At 49.2% G+C, this 17,783-nt stretch overlaps 1 protein-coding gene across 1 annotated transcript in view; it reads left to right on the plus strand.

The window, feature by feature from the left end:
- The window catches only part of FSIP2 (fibrous sheath interacting protein 2), a 44,409-nt gene that overhangs the window by 8,536 nt on the left and 18,090 nt on the right, over window positions 1-17,783 (plus strand). The window contains exons 8-16 of the mRNA XM_033172557.1: window positions 1,238-1,382; window positions 3,119-3,223; window positions 3,393-3,538; window positions 4,099-4,156; window positions 5,748-5,934; window positions 6,024-6,308; window positions 6,355-6,449; window positions 7,324-7,445; window positions 10,767-17,583. Of these exons, the coding sequence (XP_033028448.1) occupies window positions 1,238-1,382; window positions 3,119-3,223; window positions 3,393-3,538; window positions 4,099-4,156; window positions 5,748-5,934; window positions 6,024-6,308; window positions 6,355-6,449; window positions 7,324-7,445; window positions 10,767-17,583 (7,960 nt within the window). The remainder of the gene's footprint in view (window positions 1-1,237; window positions 1,383-3,118; window positions 3,224-3,392; window positions 3,539-4,098; window positions 4,157-5,747; window positions 5,935-6,023; window positions 6,309-6,354; window positions 6,450-7,323; window positions 7,446-10,766; window positions 17,584-17,783) is intronic.

Below are 17,783 nucleotides of genomic sequence, written 5' to 3' on the forward strand. Positions count from 1 at the left end.
GTTTATTGCAGGCTCTGGTACCAGTGTCCATGTTGAGTCCTGTTGTTGTATTATTGTGGGTGAGGAGTTGTTTAAGATTTGGTGGCTGTCTGTAGGCGATGAAAGGTCTTCCTCCCACAGCTTGAGAAAGAGAACTGTCATTGTCTAGGAGAGGTTGTAGATCTCTGATGATGCATTGTACTGTTTTAACTTGGGAGCTGTATGTGATTACTAGTGGTGTTCTGTTATTTTCTTTTTTGGGTCTGTCTTGCAGCAAGTTCTCTCTGGGTATCAGTCTGGCTCTGTTGATCTGTTGTTAACTTTCTCAGGCGGATATTTTAGTTCTAAAAAGGTTTGCTGTAGATCTCTTAGGTGAGAGTCTCTGTCTGTAGAGTTGGAACAGATGCGACTGTAACGTAGGGCCTGGCTATATACATTGGCTTGTTTGGTATGGTAGCTAGAAGCATGTAGATATGTTTGTCGGTCAGTTGGTTTACGGTATAAGGTGGTGTCTATGTGTCCATCCTGTATTTTTATAGTAGTGTCTTAAAAATGTATTTTTTTGCATAGATTGGTTCATTGTTAGGTTGATGGTGGGGTGAAAGTCATTGAATGTCTGGTGGAAGGTGTCCAGGGTCTGTTGACCATGTGCCCAGATAATAAAAATATTGTCAATGTATCGCTTGTACAAGAGAGGTTTGAGTGGGTAGGAGTTTAGGAAATGTTCTAAATCTGCCATGAAGATGTTGGCATACTGTGGGGCCATGCGGGTGCCCATTGCTGTGCTGCTGATCTGGAGGAACAGATCATCACCAAATTTGAAGTTGTTGTGGGTAAGGACAAAATGACAGAGTTTGGTAGCAAAGTCCGCTGTGGTTTTATCTGAAGTTATTGACACCATACTCTAACCAACTGAGCTATCCAACTGATCATAACTGGGCAGTTGCCAAATAACTTGGTCTGTGAATTGCACCCAGTACTTGCTGTTGGGTTTTTGCGTGTGTGTGTTCCAGCTAGGCATGCTTAGTGACCCCACCCCCACCCCTACCTTGAAAAGAGGTGAGGCATGCAAACTAAGAATTCTCTCATGCTGCTTCTGAGTGTTTGTGGTGCAAAATGAAAGGGGCAGTGTCTTTGCCAGTTGGGGGGGGGTGTCCCCCAGCATCTCCCCTTGGATCCAGCACGACGAGAGGTTACAAAGGACCCTGGAATGAATCCTGAAACAGTAGTGAGGCTCTGCCCTTTTTACGCCCTGCAGAAACAGAACATGCTGGAGAAGAAGATGGCTCACCACTTGAGGAAGCTGCAGGAACGCTTCCAGAGAGAAGGCTTGCTGCCCCCTCCTGACAAGATGGTCCACACGATAGACACCGGAGATCGGGGACACCCAACTAAAAAACAAGGTACATGGCCAGGAACAGCTTTCATGGAATGACCTCTTTTTTGTTTTTTTAAATTTTATTTTGCTTAACATTCATACATTTCGTGGTCAATAAACCACATATCTCATATTTATACAGTCGTGATCACATATATCAATTACATTCATGTGACCCCCCACCCCCCCTCACCCTCTCCCTTCCCTCCACCCTTATATCGATTTCCTTTAATCCATTCTTTATTTTCAACTTGCATTCCTTATATCTTTTTTCTCTTATTCTAAAGACTTATAATCCACCCTTCAATTCCTCTTATTCCTTCTTATTCCTCACACTCTAATCTAGGCACATTAGCATATCCTTTCTTGAGCAGTATTTCCCCAGATAATCCTCATATAACTTCCATTCATTTCTTAACTCTTGATTAGATTGATTTCGTATAGCTGCTGTTAATTTGGCTGAGGTTAAATATTCATTTAATTTATTTATTTATCCAATCTTCCTTTATAGGAGTCTTCTGTGCTTTCCAATTCCTCGCTATTATAATTCTCGCTGCCGTACTTGCATATAAGAATATTTTTTTATTTTTCTGTGGAATTTCTTCATTAATTATTCCTAACAGATAGGCTTCTGGTCTTTTAATTATCGAAAGTTTTAATATCTTCTTAATTTCTTCATGTATCATTGTCCAAAATGGCCTAATTGTCTCGCACGTCCACCACATATGCATTAATGATCCTATTTCTTTCTTGCACCTCCAGCACAAATTTGTATTCCCCTTCCCTATCTTTGCTAATTTAACTGGAGTTAAGTGCCACCTATAGAACATTTTAATGAAGTTTTCCCTAATTGTATATGATGCCGTGAATTTTATATCAACCGTCCATAATTTTTCCCACTGCTCCAAATGACCTCTTGCGTCTCTCTCTCTCTCTCTCTCTCTCTCTCTCTCTCTCTCTCTCTCCCCCCTACTTCCTCTTTCTCCTGGGATGCTTTCAAGTCTCCCTAGGGCTCCCCTGGACAAACCATTTTTTGAGCCCCTATTCTGATTTTCTCACTCAAGGCTTATGCGTAGGTAAAGCTATGCCCTCTCTTTATCCATTCTGGTTTGTTTCCTTCCTCACTTTCCTAGCTGCAAAGAATCCGCTGTTGTTGTCTTTAAGTAGATTTGTTGCACTGCTTTTAAGAACTTGTTCCCTGTTGCTGGTTTCAGCCTGTTTTAGATGATACACTGCATAAGTTTCCTTTCTGTTTTTATTTTCTTGCCTTATTATTTATTTCATGAAATCTATACACCACTTGATTGTAAAAAAACAAACAAAAAAAACAACTCCCTCAAAGCAGTTTGCAAAAAAGGTGGAACGGTGAGATTTCCCAACAAGAAAAATTAACAACATGTAGAATTTAAACTGTGTGCCTTTGTTTGGATTGATAAGCTGCTGAGAGAGTTCCATTGAAATATGAAACCCAGTGCCTTTTTTCTGGGGGCGATGGGACGCAGGGGTACGCATATCCCTAAACATTTTGTGAATCTAAGTTTGGCCTCATTGAGGGGCAGTATTTCAATATGAGTAGGAAAATGAGAGTACCCCTAAACATTTTTTAAGAAAAAAAGTACTTTCCATGACTAAAATAAAATACATTTCCTGCATGTCAAATGCAGAAGCTAAAGGCCACATTTGGAGGCTTTTCTGTTCCGCCATAGACATCTCAGCTATTTTAGAGGCTGACTATGATTATGATTATGGTTATGATTAAAGACTCCTCCTTGCCCAAGACAAGCACCGAGGAGGCCAGTAAGACCACAGCAATGGAGAGGAAGTCCACCAGCCTCATGGACAAGAAAGGACCAGAGCTTCAAAAAGGTACATTCTGCTTTTTTGGGGTGTGTGGGAAAATGAACTGGGAGTGGAGTCAAGGCTAGGGGCCCCGCAGAGAAAAGGTGAATGGCGTGCTTCACACTTGTCCAAAGCCCACTGCCCATCTTGCAAGGCCGTTCACTCTCACCTCTTCTCCTTCTCTGACCTGTCCCAGTTACGGGAGGAAGCACCAGTGCGACCAGGCTGGGGAGCCAATTGCCCATTGCCAAAGGGAAGAATGGGACTAAGCAGTCCATGACGACCCTCTTATCCCTGCCCAATGCAGAGGAAGCCGCAAGCAAGTCTGCCACATTCCTGGAGGTGAGTAGACCTGGGGTCAGAATCCAGTGGCCGAGTTGTACTCTGAAGGCCGCCGACCCAGGAAGAGGGCAGCTGACCTGCCTGTATGAGGGCCCTATATGTTGGAAACAGTCAACAAACATTTAACATGCATGCAGTGATGGCCACTAGTTTAGAGGGCTTATGAAAGAGGATTGGACAAAATAATGTCACGGAGGTTTTGTTCTGCCTCCAGAATAAATCCGAATTACCAGTCTCTGGGGACCTACAAACTGCTTATATATAATAATATGTGGTATATAAATCTTGCCAAATAAATAGTGGGGTAAATATGCTGTCCTTCCCCAGTGCTACCTGGGGATGCTATTGGGGATTGAACTGGCCCTCTTTTGCATGCAATGCAATTCATTCAGCAGGGCCCCTCCCAGGGAAAAAATGTGCTAGGCTGGAGGTTTCTTAATACCCATCCAGCATGGTTCTTTCTGTGTTCCCAGGGGGAGTTTTGGGGCCTATTGCAGCCTAGTTCCAACCCAAATGAGTCTGTTAAAATGCCTGCCTTTTGTACTGTTTTTGCTTCACAGCAAGATGGTGCTGTTAGCGAGAGAGACCTACTGAAGGAGAGTCTTGAATTGGAGCCAGGTGAGAGGCTCTTCCTGGTCTCATTCCGCAAGGTGGATGAGGGTGCAGGGTATAGACTGTGGGATTTTCAGTGTCTTTTGCTGAAACATTGGGAGTACTTGGTTTTATTTCGGGGGGAAAGAAACAAGGGCTTAAAGAGCTGGGATATTCTTGAACTGATGGATTCAGGGGTTGCCAGCACAGCATCTCTGAGTACAGATGCAACCACCAAAAGCCTCGCTTGGTGCCCATTGGGCAAAAGCCAGTGTGGCGTGATGGCTTAAGCCTTAGGGTATTGGACTTGTTGGCTGGCAAGCAAAATATAGCTATATAAAAGGAGAATTCCTGGATGCTAAGATCCAAGTTTGGGGTGAGTACTCCTTGGTGAGAGAAGCCCAGCAGAAATTTAAAATCACAAAACACGCTGCAAGCTAAAACATGGAAATATAGGATGTTATACCTTTAAAATATGCCCTTCTGAGTTCCAAAATAGTCCTCTCTTCCCCCAGCATAGTAAAAGATGATACATTCAGTATGTTAAATTGTTTACTTACAAATTCTCCAAATGTCAGATTCATGTGCTTTTTCACACAGCAGTCAGAAAACAGAGGCAATAAAACTTGGCTTAGTTACACAGTGGTGAAAGTTCCTAAATTATTGGTATACGAACACAAGAAAGGCTTGTTAGAGCTATGTGGTTAAGCAGGTTAAGCATTCACATGCTGAGCTTCTCTGGTTGACTGGAGTAAAACAATAGGCTTGATTACCTTCCTCCCAAGTTGATGGGAAGTGATCTAGCTAAACCTGACAGGACAGCTTACTCTATGACATTAACCCCTTCATGCATTAATTAGACATAAGCATATTGGTTATATGAGGCTGATTATCCTACAGGACTAAGACCTGGGTGTGAACAGGGTTCAAATCCCCACTCAGCCACAAAACTCCCTAGGGTGATATTGGGGGCCAGTCACTGCCCCTCTCAGCCTAGCCTCCATCACAGGGTCATTGTGGAGATTTAATGAGTTGGGGGGAATATTTGTTGGGAAAGAAAAATTAGGTATAAAAAAATAATTCCCTGGATGCCAGGTTCTAAGTTGGGGGCAAGTACTCTGGTGAGAGAACCACAGCCGAGATTTAAAATCACTGAATATGCAGCAGAGCAAGGCGTGGAAATATAGGTGGTTAGAACTTTATAATATGCCCTTTTAAATTCCTTTCAAAGTTCCCACTCCCCCAGCAGAAAATAATATGAAACCATACAGTAAAATCATAAGAAATTAAAAACGAGTTAAAAGCAAAAGAATTAAAAACAAACATCAGTAGACCATTGTGGGAGATGTATGCTTAATTGGCCTGGTGAAATAGAAAAGTTGTCATCAGGCATTTAAAAGGTTGGCAGAGAAGCTGCTTGCTGGATCTCTAGTGGCAGAGAGTTCCACAGGACAGGGCTGATGACACCAAAGGCTGGGCTTGTGCAGTTTGTTTACATTTTCAGGTTTAGTACTTAAAAACAAGTCACCAAAATCTCGAGCTGTCATTTATTGCCTGCCCTTCACCCTACCGTCATTAAAACTCACCCATCTAAGATGTCACCTTTTGTCCTGTGCAGTGGGCGAGGGCATCCCTGTTCCAGGTGGTGGCAGCAGCAAAGTTTCCTTCAGCTCCGCCAAAGACCTCGCGTCGCTGACCAGTAACACCAACCCGCCGACAGAGATTGCTTCCAGTGTCGCAGAAAGCATGAATGAGAAAATCACACCCTCTGCCTCTGGTGGAGTCATCAGCAATGAGGGTGGCGTGTCAGGCTGTGGATCGGCCGGTTGCGGAAGCAAGGGGTCCTGTTGCGGATCAGCCGGTTGCGGAAGCAAGGAATCCTGTTGTGGATCAGGCGGTTGTGGAAGCAAGGGGTGTTGCGGATCAGGCGGTTGTGGAAGCAAGGGGTCCTGCTGCGGATCGGCCGGTTGCGGAAGCAAGGGGTGTTGCGGATCAGGCGGTTGCGGAAGCAAGGGGTCGTGCTGCGGATCAGGCGGTTGCGGAAGCAAGGGGTCCTGCTGCGGATCGGCCGGTTGCGGAAGCAAGGGGTCCTGCTGCGGATCGGCCGGTTGCGGAAGCAAGGGGTCCTGCTGCGGATCGGCCGGTTGCGGAAGCAAGGGGTCCTGCTGCGGATCGGCCGGTTGCGGAAGCAATAAGTCTGGCTTGGGCTCAGGCCGATTGTACAGGCATAGTGGGAAAGTGACTGGCGGCTACGATTCCAGTGGCGGCAGCAGCAGCAAGCATGGAGGCAGCGGCGGCAGTGGCAAGGTCCCCGCCGACGGTAAGCATAATGGCTTGATGGAGAGGCAGGATCAAAGCTTGACCTGAAATATACAGGGCAGGGAGGAAAGTTGCAGAGCAGGTTCTGTGTGCTTGCAAAAGTGTCTGTTTTCCAGGTTTTTGAACACCCAGGGAGCTTACCTGAGTATGGAAGTCTCCCTGTTCTAGACTGCCAAGCTCTTACCCACAGACTGGCACTGGAGCAGAAACGGGACAGAGTTAGCCCTGTGTGAGGCACACACCTTATGCACATGCAGAATATAAGGAGAACCTGCTGGATCAGGCCAATGTCCCATCTAGCCCAGCATCCTGCTCTCACAGTGGTCAGCTGGATACTAAAGTGGGAGCAATACCTGAGTGCAACAGCACTCTCTGCTTTTAAATCACTGCAGCTGTAAGGGACTGGCTAGACAAAGAGGAGTAGCGTGAGACACTAGCCGGGGAAGCCCCAGGGGAGGAAAGCTCAGACCCCAGGGATTGGTGGTGGGACACCAAGGAGAGGTCAGAGGGAGAAGAGCAGGATGCTGAAGGAGCAGCAGGCTTGAGCAGGGGCTGATAAGGGACAGTTTACAGGCTAAAGTCACTGCTGGTCTTCCAGCTGTGCTGAACAGAAAGCAACAAAACCATTAAGCTCTGCAAACAGGAATCTTTTAATTAACATTGAAGAGGATAATTGCTGAGCAGATCTTACTTTACAGTAAACATGAAAGCTGGATCTTGGGCACGGGGAGATATTGATCTTGGTAAGCAACCCTAGAATTGCAGCATCAGTGGCAGGGTGCCAGTGGAGCGCCTGGGTGGGCAAGGAGCCAAGGTCAAGGTTTTCCAGATCTCCGTGCCTCAAATGCCAGTTATGCCTCCCTCTTCCATTTTAGGAGCGTCCAATCGATCATCCTCGAAGCCTTCCAACAAAGCCAACATCTCTTCAGCCACCCCCCATCATACTGTTAACGAGGGCTCTGGCAAAGGGAAGCAGAAGAAGCGAGCAACCTTAATGGTACATGGTTGAAATGCTCAACGGCAAAAAGTTAAAAGCTGCCCAAAGGAAGTAGCATCAGGCCCAAAATGGGTTGGGTGTTGCTAGGGCTTGTGTGGGGGAGAGTGGAACATATCATCTGCTGGCTGACCTATGGGAGATGTTGTCTCAGCCAAGGACCAAAGACACCTGAAGGCTCAAGGAGGCTGGCAAGACCTTTCTTTCCAGTGGCTCCGCCCCACCTGGGAGGCTGTCTACAATCCTTAAAGGGCCCACAGCTTATTTTTCAGAGCCAGTGAGGCATAGTGGTTTGAGTGCTGGGCTAGGACTTGGGAGAGACCAGGGTTAAAATCCCTCAGTCAGCCACAAAGTCCACAGGGTGTTGTTACCTTGGGATCCAGTCACTGCCTCCCAGCCTAGTCTACCTTATAGGGTTGTTGTGAGGATAAAAATTTAGAGGAGGGGGACCATGTACACCACTTTGGGCTCCCTGGAGGAAAAGAGTAAGGTATGAAGGGATTCCTCAAACGTTGGGGTAGCAAAGTCGCGGGAGACTCTTAACAGATGCTAACAAATACTTCTGTTTTTAAATGTCTGCTTTAGTTTGCCCAGAGTGAGAAGGAAAGTCAGCCCAAGGAGAGGAGCTCAAGCAAAAAGAGGAGAGTGGAGAAGAGCAAAATAGGTACAGAGCATACTGAACCCAGGCCCCACATGGCGAGAGAGGCAGGTTGGTTGTCTTCTAGGCTTCTGGAAGTGGCCATTTATTATCCTAAGCATCTTATACTTTATGGTGTGGTGTTTGCTGTGTGTGTGTGTGTTTGACATATGCTGTTTGACAGTGGAACTGTCTCCCTTGGGAGGTTGTGGACAGAGGCGGAGCTAGCTGCTCCGGCACCCGGAGTGGCACACATGTTGTGCACCTGGGGGCAGGGCTAGCTGCCCGTGGGGGCGGGGTGAGCGTCCCAGGGGGTGGGGCTGCAATATCACTCCCCCTCAGGGATGACACCCGGGGCGAGTCGCACCCTCCTTCCTCTGCCAGTGGTTGTGGACTCTCCTTCCTTGGAGGTTTTAAAGCAGAGGTTGGATGGCCATCTGTCATGGATGTTTTAACTGAGATTGGACTACCAGATGACCCTTGGTGGGGGGTTAGACTATATGACATTTGGGGTCCCTTCCAACTCTACAATTCTATGATTCTAGAATGTGTATGTGTGTGTGTGTGTACTGATTTGAGCCTGCTCTGCTCCCCACCTTCTTTTAAATGGAAAAAGGGCCTGTTTGAATTTTGTGAAGTGGGAAATGCATTTCAGCAATGTCCACAGGGGCTCAGGTGGCCTCAGTCACTCAGAGCGCCTTTTTCATGCTCTAGCTGGTTCGCTAGCCTCAGCCTCTTTTGGACAGAGGTGACTTGACCACTGTAGTCCACATGCTCTGGCAACTTCCCTTGTCACCATTGCATTACCACTAGCTTCCCATGGGATTGGAGGTGGGGAGGAAGAAGTGGGAGAGAACGTGGGTTCCTGGCAGGCTTGAGTCCCAGGATCTTTAATTTCACAAGTCAAGTCCCGGCGGAGGGTGTGGTCAGCCCATGTCTTGACCCAGCTCTGAGCTGAGAAATGGAGGTCTCCATTGAATGTAGCTTTCCCATCATGGATTTGGCAGTGCAACTCACAGAGCTAGACACATTGGAGGCCTCCTGTTCAAATTATATCTGCAAGTCCATGGTCTGGAAGCAGATTGGATATGCCCTGCCCAGGCTTGATTTTTGAAATTAGAGAGGCTAGACCCCAAGTTTATTTCAGTTCATGCATAAAGCCTTGGGCAGGGCGCATACAGTGGGCTAAAGGGGGAGAGGCATTGCCCCATGTGCCCCCGCCCTCACTGTTTCCCCACCACCACTATCTTAGATTGTAGTTGCAACCGTGACAGGATTATTAATCCCAAGGTCTATCTCCTCTTGCAGAGCGTATGGCCTCAACATCTCAGGAAAATGAGGATTCTGAGTCCTCTTACTCAGCTTATATCCACCAACTGCTTTCTACTTCGTAAGTGCCCCAGAGAGAATTGGAATGAAGCATGATAAGGAATTTGCACAGTTCTCCTCTACTCTAGAGCAGTGTTTTTCAACCTTTTTTTGGCAAAGGCACACTTGTTTCATGAAAAAAATCACGAGGCACACCACCATTAGAAAATGTTAAAAAATTTAACTCTGTGCCTATATTGACTATATATAAAGTAATTTTTCAATTTTTCCCACGGCACACCAGGCAACATCTCGCGGCACACTAGTGTGCCGCGGAACAGTGGTTGAAAAACACAGCTCTAGAGAATGGGTAGCCAATGTAACTGCCTCCCAGATGTTCCTCAATTGCCGCTCACATCAGCCCTGCCAGCCAAGTGAAATACAGCAATTAGATTTTAATTAGAAATACAGACCATCTTTCAAGAAAGTGCTATTGTTCGAACTGCGTGTGAAGTAGGCATCCCGTTCAAGAAAAGGCGAGATGTGTCTAGACTCTAGCCTCTGCTTGGTTACGCCCCCCCCACCCTCTGCTTTCCCTATACTAATCTGCCACATGCAAACTTGAAAGCCTTGTTGTTGCCTTGTTCACTTGCCAAAGCTATGGCTTGGGGGCTCTGGTTGATGGATGTGATTGATCCCGCTCTGGAAAAAAAATCCCAAGAGTTCCCTTCCCCTTCTACACCAGAACTGGCCACAACAGAGTTGTCTCAATTGCTTAGGCCAGGAAGCTGTTGCTGTGATACTCACTGGTACACAAGTTGGCCAGATCACCCCTGAAAGAATCGAAGTGGCCCAATCGTAGGCACATGTAAATACAACTTCACTCCAACATTTTGACTTCCTCTTCTTTTTGTTTTCTTTACTCCCCCCTCCTCCCTTTTCTTTCAGAGACCAGTCGGGAATCCGGGAAAGCCTAAGAGGAAAAGTAGGTTGCTCCATGAATTGTGCTGATACATTTCATAGCGGATGTGCTGAGCAGTTTTAAAAGGTTCAGTCTGCCATCTTGTTTTGAAATGGTGTCCAGTTGCATATCTAAGCACAGCTGAAACACTCATCAAACTCAGGAATGTGCATGGGAAATTTGGTTACAATCTCCTTGGGTTTTGATTGGGAAAACATTGCACGGGGAGGGGTTATGCCCCCCCCAGTTTTGCCACCCCAATTGAATTCAGAGCCTCCCACCTGCCTGACTACTTTTGGATGAAAATCAAAATGTTGGGTGCTCTGTTCAGGGACTCTCCCTAAACAACATACCTGAGCCAGTGTCTTCTGCATGTGAAGTCAGTAACCCTTTTTCTCCCTCTCCCACTCCATAATAGATCTCTGCTCCGGAGCTTAACAGCATCATCCAGAATATAATGACCTGGGTCGTGTCGGCCGTCACCAGCATCCTCTACCCGGCCCTCACCAAGTTCGAAGAGCGGGTCAGGACCAGAGTGTACACCATCTCCGAAGAGTCTGTGCTGTCCTCGGACAACTCCAGCAGCTGCAGCAGCTGCAACGAGGACTTCTACGAAACCTACAGGACCCTCCCCACCATGTCCACCAGGAAGGTCAGCTTCACGGACACCAGCATCAAGCCCGCCACCCCAAGCGACCTGCGGAGCATCAGCGGGAAGCCTGCTTCCCTGTTCTCCTCCAAGTCCTCCTACACCTCTTTTACCAAGAGCACCCAGGTCTCGCTGGACACTGACCTCATCAAAGGGAAGCTGAAGAGAGGGAAGACGGCCATATTTCTGTCCCCGACCAAGCACTGTGGGCTGCTGTCCACCACTGCAAGCATGCGCAGCTCCAAATCGGACAGCCAGATCACCCAGTTGCAGAAAGGTCCCGCTGATAGCCCTGAGAAGCCGGGCGCTTTGTATCACGGCAAGCGCAAGTGCATCATGTCAAGGGGTCCCTTTGGCAAAGCAGATACAACAACAACTACCACGACCACGGACACAGAAGGGCTTTCCTTTGTGGAAGGAGAACAAAAGCCTCCTCCTCATGGCCCTATAGACCAGAGAGAGGGCATCTGCTTGAAGGACCTCAAGAGCATTTTTGCCGAGCTGAAACTTCCCCTCAGCAAAATCACGGCCATTATCCTCGACGACGTTTTCAAAATGATACTGGTGGACCAGGGCTGCTCCGCCAGCATTTCCGTGGAGGACCTCCTGGAATCCATCTCAGAAAGCCTTTTAGGCAGCCCGCCCTCAGGCCAGCCAGTCGCCGGGTCAGTCTCCAGGATCGCCAGCTTCGTGGCTGCTGACATTGTGGAAAGCGTGCTCAGCAAGCTGCACTCCACCACTCAGAAGAAGTATTTTGAGACCATCTCCAAGGACGGCTTCATGGCCGAGTGCAAAGTCATGTGCGTCATGGCGTCTGGGAAGCATTCTGCACCTGACCCGTCCTTCTGGCGGTCTCGGATGCCCCTGTCCCTCGAGTCGACGTATGAAATCGCAGAGGAGATCGTCCAGATTATCATCGAGAAGCTGAAAGTGTTTGCCACCTCGAGCCAAACGAAAGTGTCCCAGTTTGAACTGTGTGCCAAGATTAAAGCCATCGGGATACCTCTGGGTCAGCTTTGTGCATCAGTCCCACCGCATACGGTAGAATCCGAGGCAGCCAACGCCCTAGTGAAGGACACAATCCGCAAGATAGTTTCCAAAACGGTTACTTCCTCAGAGACAAACCTCCTCCAGTATGTGGAAGAGATGATTGCCAGCATCTTAAATTTCATCCAGAGGCAAATGTGCCCGGAAGGGACGCTTCCTACCAGGGAGAGCTCGATTGTGCTTCAGCTCATCAATGACGTGTTCAACAGCTTGAGTACAGAAAAACTCCAGGGTATTTATCCAGCGGCAAAACCGAGATCTTGCCTCAGAGTGCAGGGGGAGCTTCCTAGCCGCGGAGCTTCTCCTGATCCCAAGGGCGTGACGTTGCCGGGAGCCACACACATGTCAGGTGAGAAATCACCGAGGAAGCCGTTCCCTCCCGTTAATGTCCCCGGCATGGTCATTTATTCTGAGATGGAAGCGGAGGAAAAAGAGAAAAGGGAACGTGACGGAACTTTGTCATCGGTCAACAAGGAGCGGCAAGTGCTGCTGACAGAAGAGGTCCCGGATAAAGTAAGGTATGAAAGCTTTGGGCTAGAATCCCGGCACTGGAACAGGCTCAGCCCCAAATCAGCTGAAGCGGACAAAGAGGGCAGGACTGATGCAAAAGGTGTAGAAAAGGACATGGAGCATTTTGTCCAAGATGCCATTTTCTCATCTCTTGGGGGTCAGCAGAAAGGACAATGTGCCACAGCTGGTGAGTGGTCCTTGGAGCAGGCCTTGCAGAAAATGGAAGAGGACTTCAAGGAGGAAGAGCAATCTCCGATAATCCGGACCGTGTGGAATCTCTTGAACGAAATGTTCCAGCATATTTGGGCTGAACAACCGGTTTGGCCCCCTGGCCCTCCTCCGCCGTCTCTTGCCCACATGGACATCAGTCGGTGCCCGCCTGAAGAGCAGCCATCCTCCAAAGGGCACACTGCCCAGCTCAGGGCTCAGGCTGTGATCCCAGACGCAGACGTCAGCAGTTTTGCCTGTGATCTGGTGAAGACGGCGTTTGAGAAGATCTCGCGCGCCACTCAAACTGAGGCGGAGGGCATCCGAAGCAGGCACTCGAGTCTGATTATCACCGACATCCTCCCTCTTAATGTACCTGGAGATACCAGCAAAAGTCCACCGACGGTGCATTTCAGAGAACCAGAGACAGCTTGTCAGTCAAGACCTGCCCAGGAGGAAACACAGAATAGCCACACAAGCACTTCAGATGATTCAGCCAAGGCTAGCCAGCCCGAGCATCGCCTTCTATCCAAATCAGACCTGGCTAAAGACCTGGTGCAAACATTTATCTCAAAGCTGGAAACTTTTGTCACCTGCAAAGTGGAATCCCAGCTTTGCTCAGATGTGCAAAACCTCAAAACGTGCGTCAGTTCAGATTTCTCCTCTGCCATCCAGCAGGAACTCAGGCGGATGCTAGCGAATCAGTGTGGGGGTTTGCCCAGCTGCTTAGAAGACATTTTGAACAGTTCTGTTTTAGGTGGGAAGGAAAAGGCGCTGCGGTCGCCTTACGCAAACTTAAAACCATATGCCCAGGAAGTGGCCAAGATGATGCTGAAGAGCCTGAAGCATGGGCTGGACAGGGAAGTGGAGAAGATTTCCATCCCTCCTGTTATATTCTCTGAAAGCATCGCCGCCAGCCAGATCGTCAGCCTGGTTTTGATGGTCTTTGCCCCTGCAGAAGCGCAATGCTCCTTACCCCGGCAGGACAGCATTTTGGAGAAGCTTTTCAGGAAGAACCCTGACTATAAAAGAGATATCCAGGCCCAAATCCAGAACACAGTTGAGATGTTTTTAAATGAAATCTACCAGACTGTCATGTTGGATGTGGGAAGTGCTTCACCTTCTCCCTCAGCCACCGAGAAACTTCACACACTTGGGACTTCTAAGGCAGGAACGCTCAGTGCCAAGAAAGTCCCCTCTGCTCCTTTGGTGGGGAAACCTGACGTCTCGCTGGTTTCCAATGACATAGTGGACATTGTGCTCGAAGATCTAAGCTCTGGCCTTGCAACTGTTCTGAATACAAGGGGAGCCCTCTCTGACCGGCTCCAGTGCTTCCTCTATGACCTTATTCAAAGAACTGTTGAGCCTCTCACTCAGCTGGCTGGCCGAGAGGGCAAGGGTGGACTCAGGAGCCATTTCCTGGATCTCAGAGCAGATCGCCACAAAGCCCCAGGCCTGACAAAAGGCAGAAAGGCAGCAGAGTTTGGATCTAAGCAGCTATCGGAGTTGAAGGACTGTTCCCTGGAAAGGATGGCAAAATACTTAGTCGACAACATTTCCCACAGGCTGGAGCTGTTCGCCGAGGAGAAACTGGAATCTGAGTTGGCCACAGATGGTCAGTCGAGAGCTGGAGAGGGCAAGGCGGTCAGCCACCGCAACAAAGCCAAAATTGTCGTCCAAGACTCCCTGTCCAACTTGAGACTTTGTGCTGAGAAACTGACCAGTACCATCCTGAAAGTCATCCAGGCGGACCTGGAACGGGAGATGCTTTCTTGCCAGAACATCATCCCGTATGAAGAAAACGCCTCTGCCAATGAGCTCATGAATGATCTGCTCAAGATTTTGTCTGTCCAAATAGCTCTGACGGAAAACGAGGTTCAGAAAAGGGTTCTGAAAAGGATTTTTAGGCAGCAGCCATCGGGGCAGAAAGGAGGCTTCCCACTGGTGACAGGAGTTGAAGATGTCCTCAACCAGGTTACCCAAAAGGTTGTGGGCGAGTTGGGCCACCTACCTTCTTTTCGCAGCGACTCCTTATGCTTTGGTTCCGAATCAAAGTCTTCTGCCTATAATGGGATGATAGATGCCATCTCCCAGGCAAATGCCGGGAGTGTAGCTGGCGATATTGTGGACAGCGTGTTCACGAAGATCTACTCCATTGTCATGGAAATGCTGTTTGGCTCAAGGGATGGGGACAACTCTGGCAGAAATAAAAACACATCTGTGGAGGCATCTTCCCCCACAGGGAAATCAGAGATCCAGAAGATGACTCTGGCCCTTTCCCAACTCCACCCTACACCACAGACCATTGGGGAAGAACTGGTCCAGAATGTGCTAAACAAAATTGCCAGCTTTGCTGCATCCAATTTGGAAGAGGTCCTCCCACAGTCTATGCAGCAGAAGCGGAAGAGGCACTCCGGCTTCCAGCATGAAATGCATGGTGGTGACGGCATGGCAGGGAGGCCCCAAGCCTTCTCCGATGACTCCGAAACCTCCCTCATGAGAGCGAGCTTGTGCAAGTCAGACTTGACAGTGTACGCAAAGGATGTCGTTGGCAAAGTCCTGGGAACCATCATTGACGATTTCAAAACCGAAGATTACCATCGGACGATACTACGGGTCAACACCTTATCGTCAGAGCAGATCTCCCTCGCGAGTGATCTGGTGCATTCCATTGTGCAAGACCTGCACATTGACGGCCCACATTCTCATGTGCACCAACACACCACCGCGAAGTCTTACAGGATGGACAACGGGCAGATGTATCTCCAGATTGAGTCAACCACAAAGGATATCCGGGGAAAACCCAAGTGCCTTTTCTACGAGGACTTTCTGACTTACCTCAAGCAAGTGCTCCCCAAGGAAGGCATCTTGAAAGACATATTTGAGCAGCAGCCACTGACTGACGCGAACATCAACGAAACCCTCAAAATGCTGCAAGTGGCAGAGAGCATCGTCAGCGAGGTTCTAATGAGGACCCGGGATCTTGAGTCGTCTGTTTGCATCCTGAAGAAGACACAGGGCGAGCTGAGCGAGAGGCTCTTCTGCTGCAGCTTCAAGAGATCAGAGGCACCGGGGCTTTTCCACAGTGATTCCCAGGCTGAGATCGGCTCAGTTGCCAGGGACATTGTGGCCAGTGTGTTTGAGAATGTGCATAAGTGTCTGATGAGCAGCATTCCTGCTACATCAGATGGGTTTCCGGGGAGGAAAGTCCCACCCAAAGGCCGAAAGAACCGGTTCACCCAACCCGATTTCCCTTTCTATAATGTTTCACTGAAGGGGGCCATGGATACAATCGACAAGATAGCCAAGGAGACAGTGGAGTGCACGGTACTCATGCTGGAGACGTTTGTGGCCCGGCATTTCAGACGGGACTTCCGGTGCAACTTTTTGGAAATTGTGAAATTCCCGCTGGAGAGCCTCGCGTTTGCACAGTTGACCCGCTCTTTGGATTCTCTCTCGGCACAGGTCAGGAATGTGGCGGAAACCACGGTGGAGGGCTTTCGGAACAAGTTGCAGGGGGGAAAAGAGAAAGGAGGGCTGCCAACTTTGGGCTCAACCCACAACTTCCTGGACTTCTCCAAGCTGGGCGGTGCCGTAACCAAGGAGTGCTTTGAGACAGCCATCCGGCAGGTGCAGATGCTCCATGCCGAGTTGAACGTTTACGCCAACAATGCCGTCAGCAGCATCCTGGAAATTATCAAGCACACCCTGGACCGGGAGCTCTCCCACAAGGAAGCCACCCTGTTCTGCAGCTCCTCGGAGAGCCTTGTCCTGAGCGAGACCATCAGCGTCATGCTGGACCGCTGCAATGAGAGCCTGACCGAAATCACGTCCGAGCTGATGGTGGAAAACCTGCAACTGGAGATGTCGGGGCGAGGTTTAGCCAAGGACAAAACCCTCTTTCAGGACCACTGCGCGTCACCAGGCAATGTGAAAACTACGTCCAAGAAAATCAGGAGGATAGACATGAGGGATAGCTTCCCCCCGATCAACGTCCCCGGGATGGTGATCTATTCAGAAGAAGAGGCCGAGATGCAGGAGGAAACGCCCTCCAAATTCCCTTCCGTCTTCAGGTACTCGGAGTGGGATGCTCACGTCGGGCCGGAGAGGCACCAGTGCTTGCCCGGCTGCCTGTCGGCCCCCAGGGTGAGGCCTTCTGGAAGACGGAGGCAGGACAGGGTCTCCAACAGATTCCGGCTGGATTTCCCGGAAGACGACTGGCTCCCCAGGCAAAGCTCCATTCCTGAGGGGACCATTTTGGAAAAGCTGTTTAAGAAAACAGGGGACTGTGAGGCTGTCCCCAGACTCACCAAAACAGGGCACCGGAGCAAGGTTGGCAACATGCACCAGCATGAGCCCTTTGCCAGAGGCCCTGCACCCATCTCCCCAGAGAGCGGCTGCTGTTCCGCTATCTGCCCTCTGAAGCTGGGCCATGCCGCCGAGGAAATTGTCAACACCCTTCTCTGTGAGTTTGCCGTGGAGGGCGAATCCATGTGCTACGAGAAGAACACGCACCTTTTCCCGCTGAGGGAGGGCCCCAAGCCCGGGGAGCACGGCTTGCTCAGCCGGTGGGATAAGAGGCAAAGTGATTCCAGCGAAAGGGCAACGACGGAGGAAAGCTGCTTCTTCATGCAGGAAGGGAGCAATTTGCTTTCCAAGTGGGAGAGCAATCAGTACATCTTCAAAAGCAAGAGTCCGGACAGGCATAAAGACCTGGAACTCCTCGCCTGCTTCCACGTCCCAGACCTCTGTGAGATCCAGACGTTGGCCAACCATATTGTCCTGAGCGTCATCAAGGAGCTGATCGCCTTCCGGCCAAAAGGTAAGCCTTGGGGCTACGTTGTGGTGGCCCCGTTCAAGGAGCTGACTTATGCTCTGTGGCAGCCGAAAACAGGGATGGAGACAACGGTTTGTTTCGGTTCCTTGTTTCCTCCGGTCTTAAATCCAGTTCTTCACATTTCTGCAGCATATAATCATAGTGTAGAGTTGGAAGGGACCCCCAAGGGTCCTCTACCCCAACCA

Source organism: Lacerta agilis, chromosome 15 (assembly GCF_009819535.1).
Source record: "Lacerta agilis isolate rLacAgi1 chromosome 15, rLacAgi1.pri, whole genome shotgun sequence".
In the NCBI taxonomy this organism is placed as follows: domain Eukaryota; kingdom Metazoa; phylum Chordata; class Lepidosauria; order Squamata; family Lacertidae; genus Lacerta; species Lacerta agilis.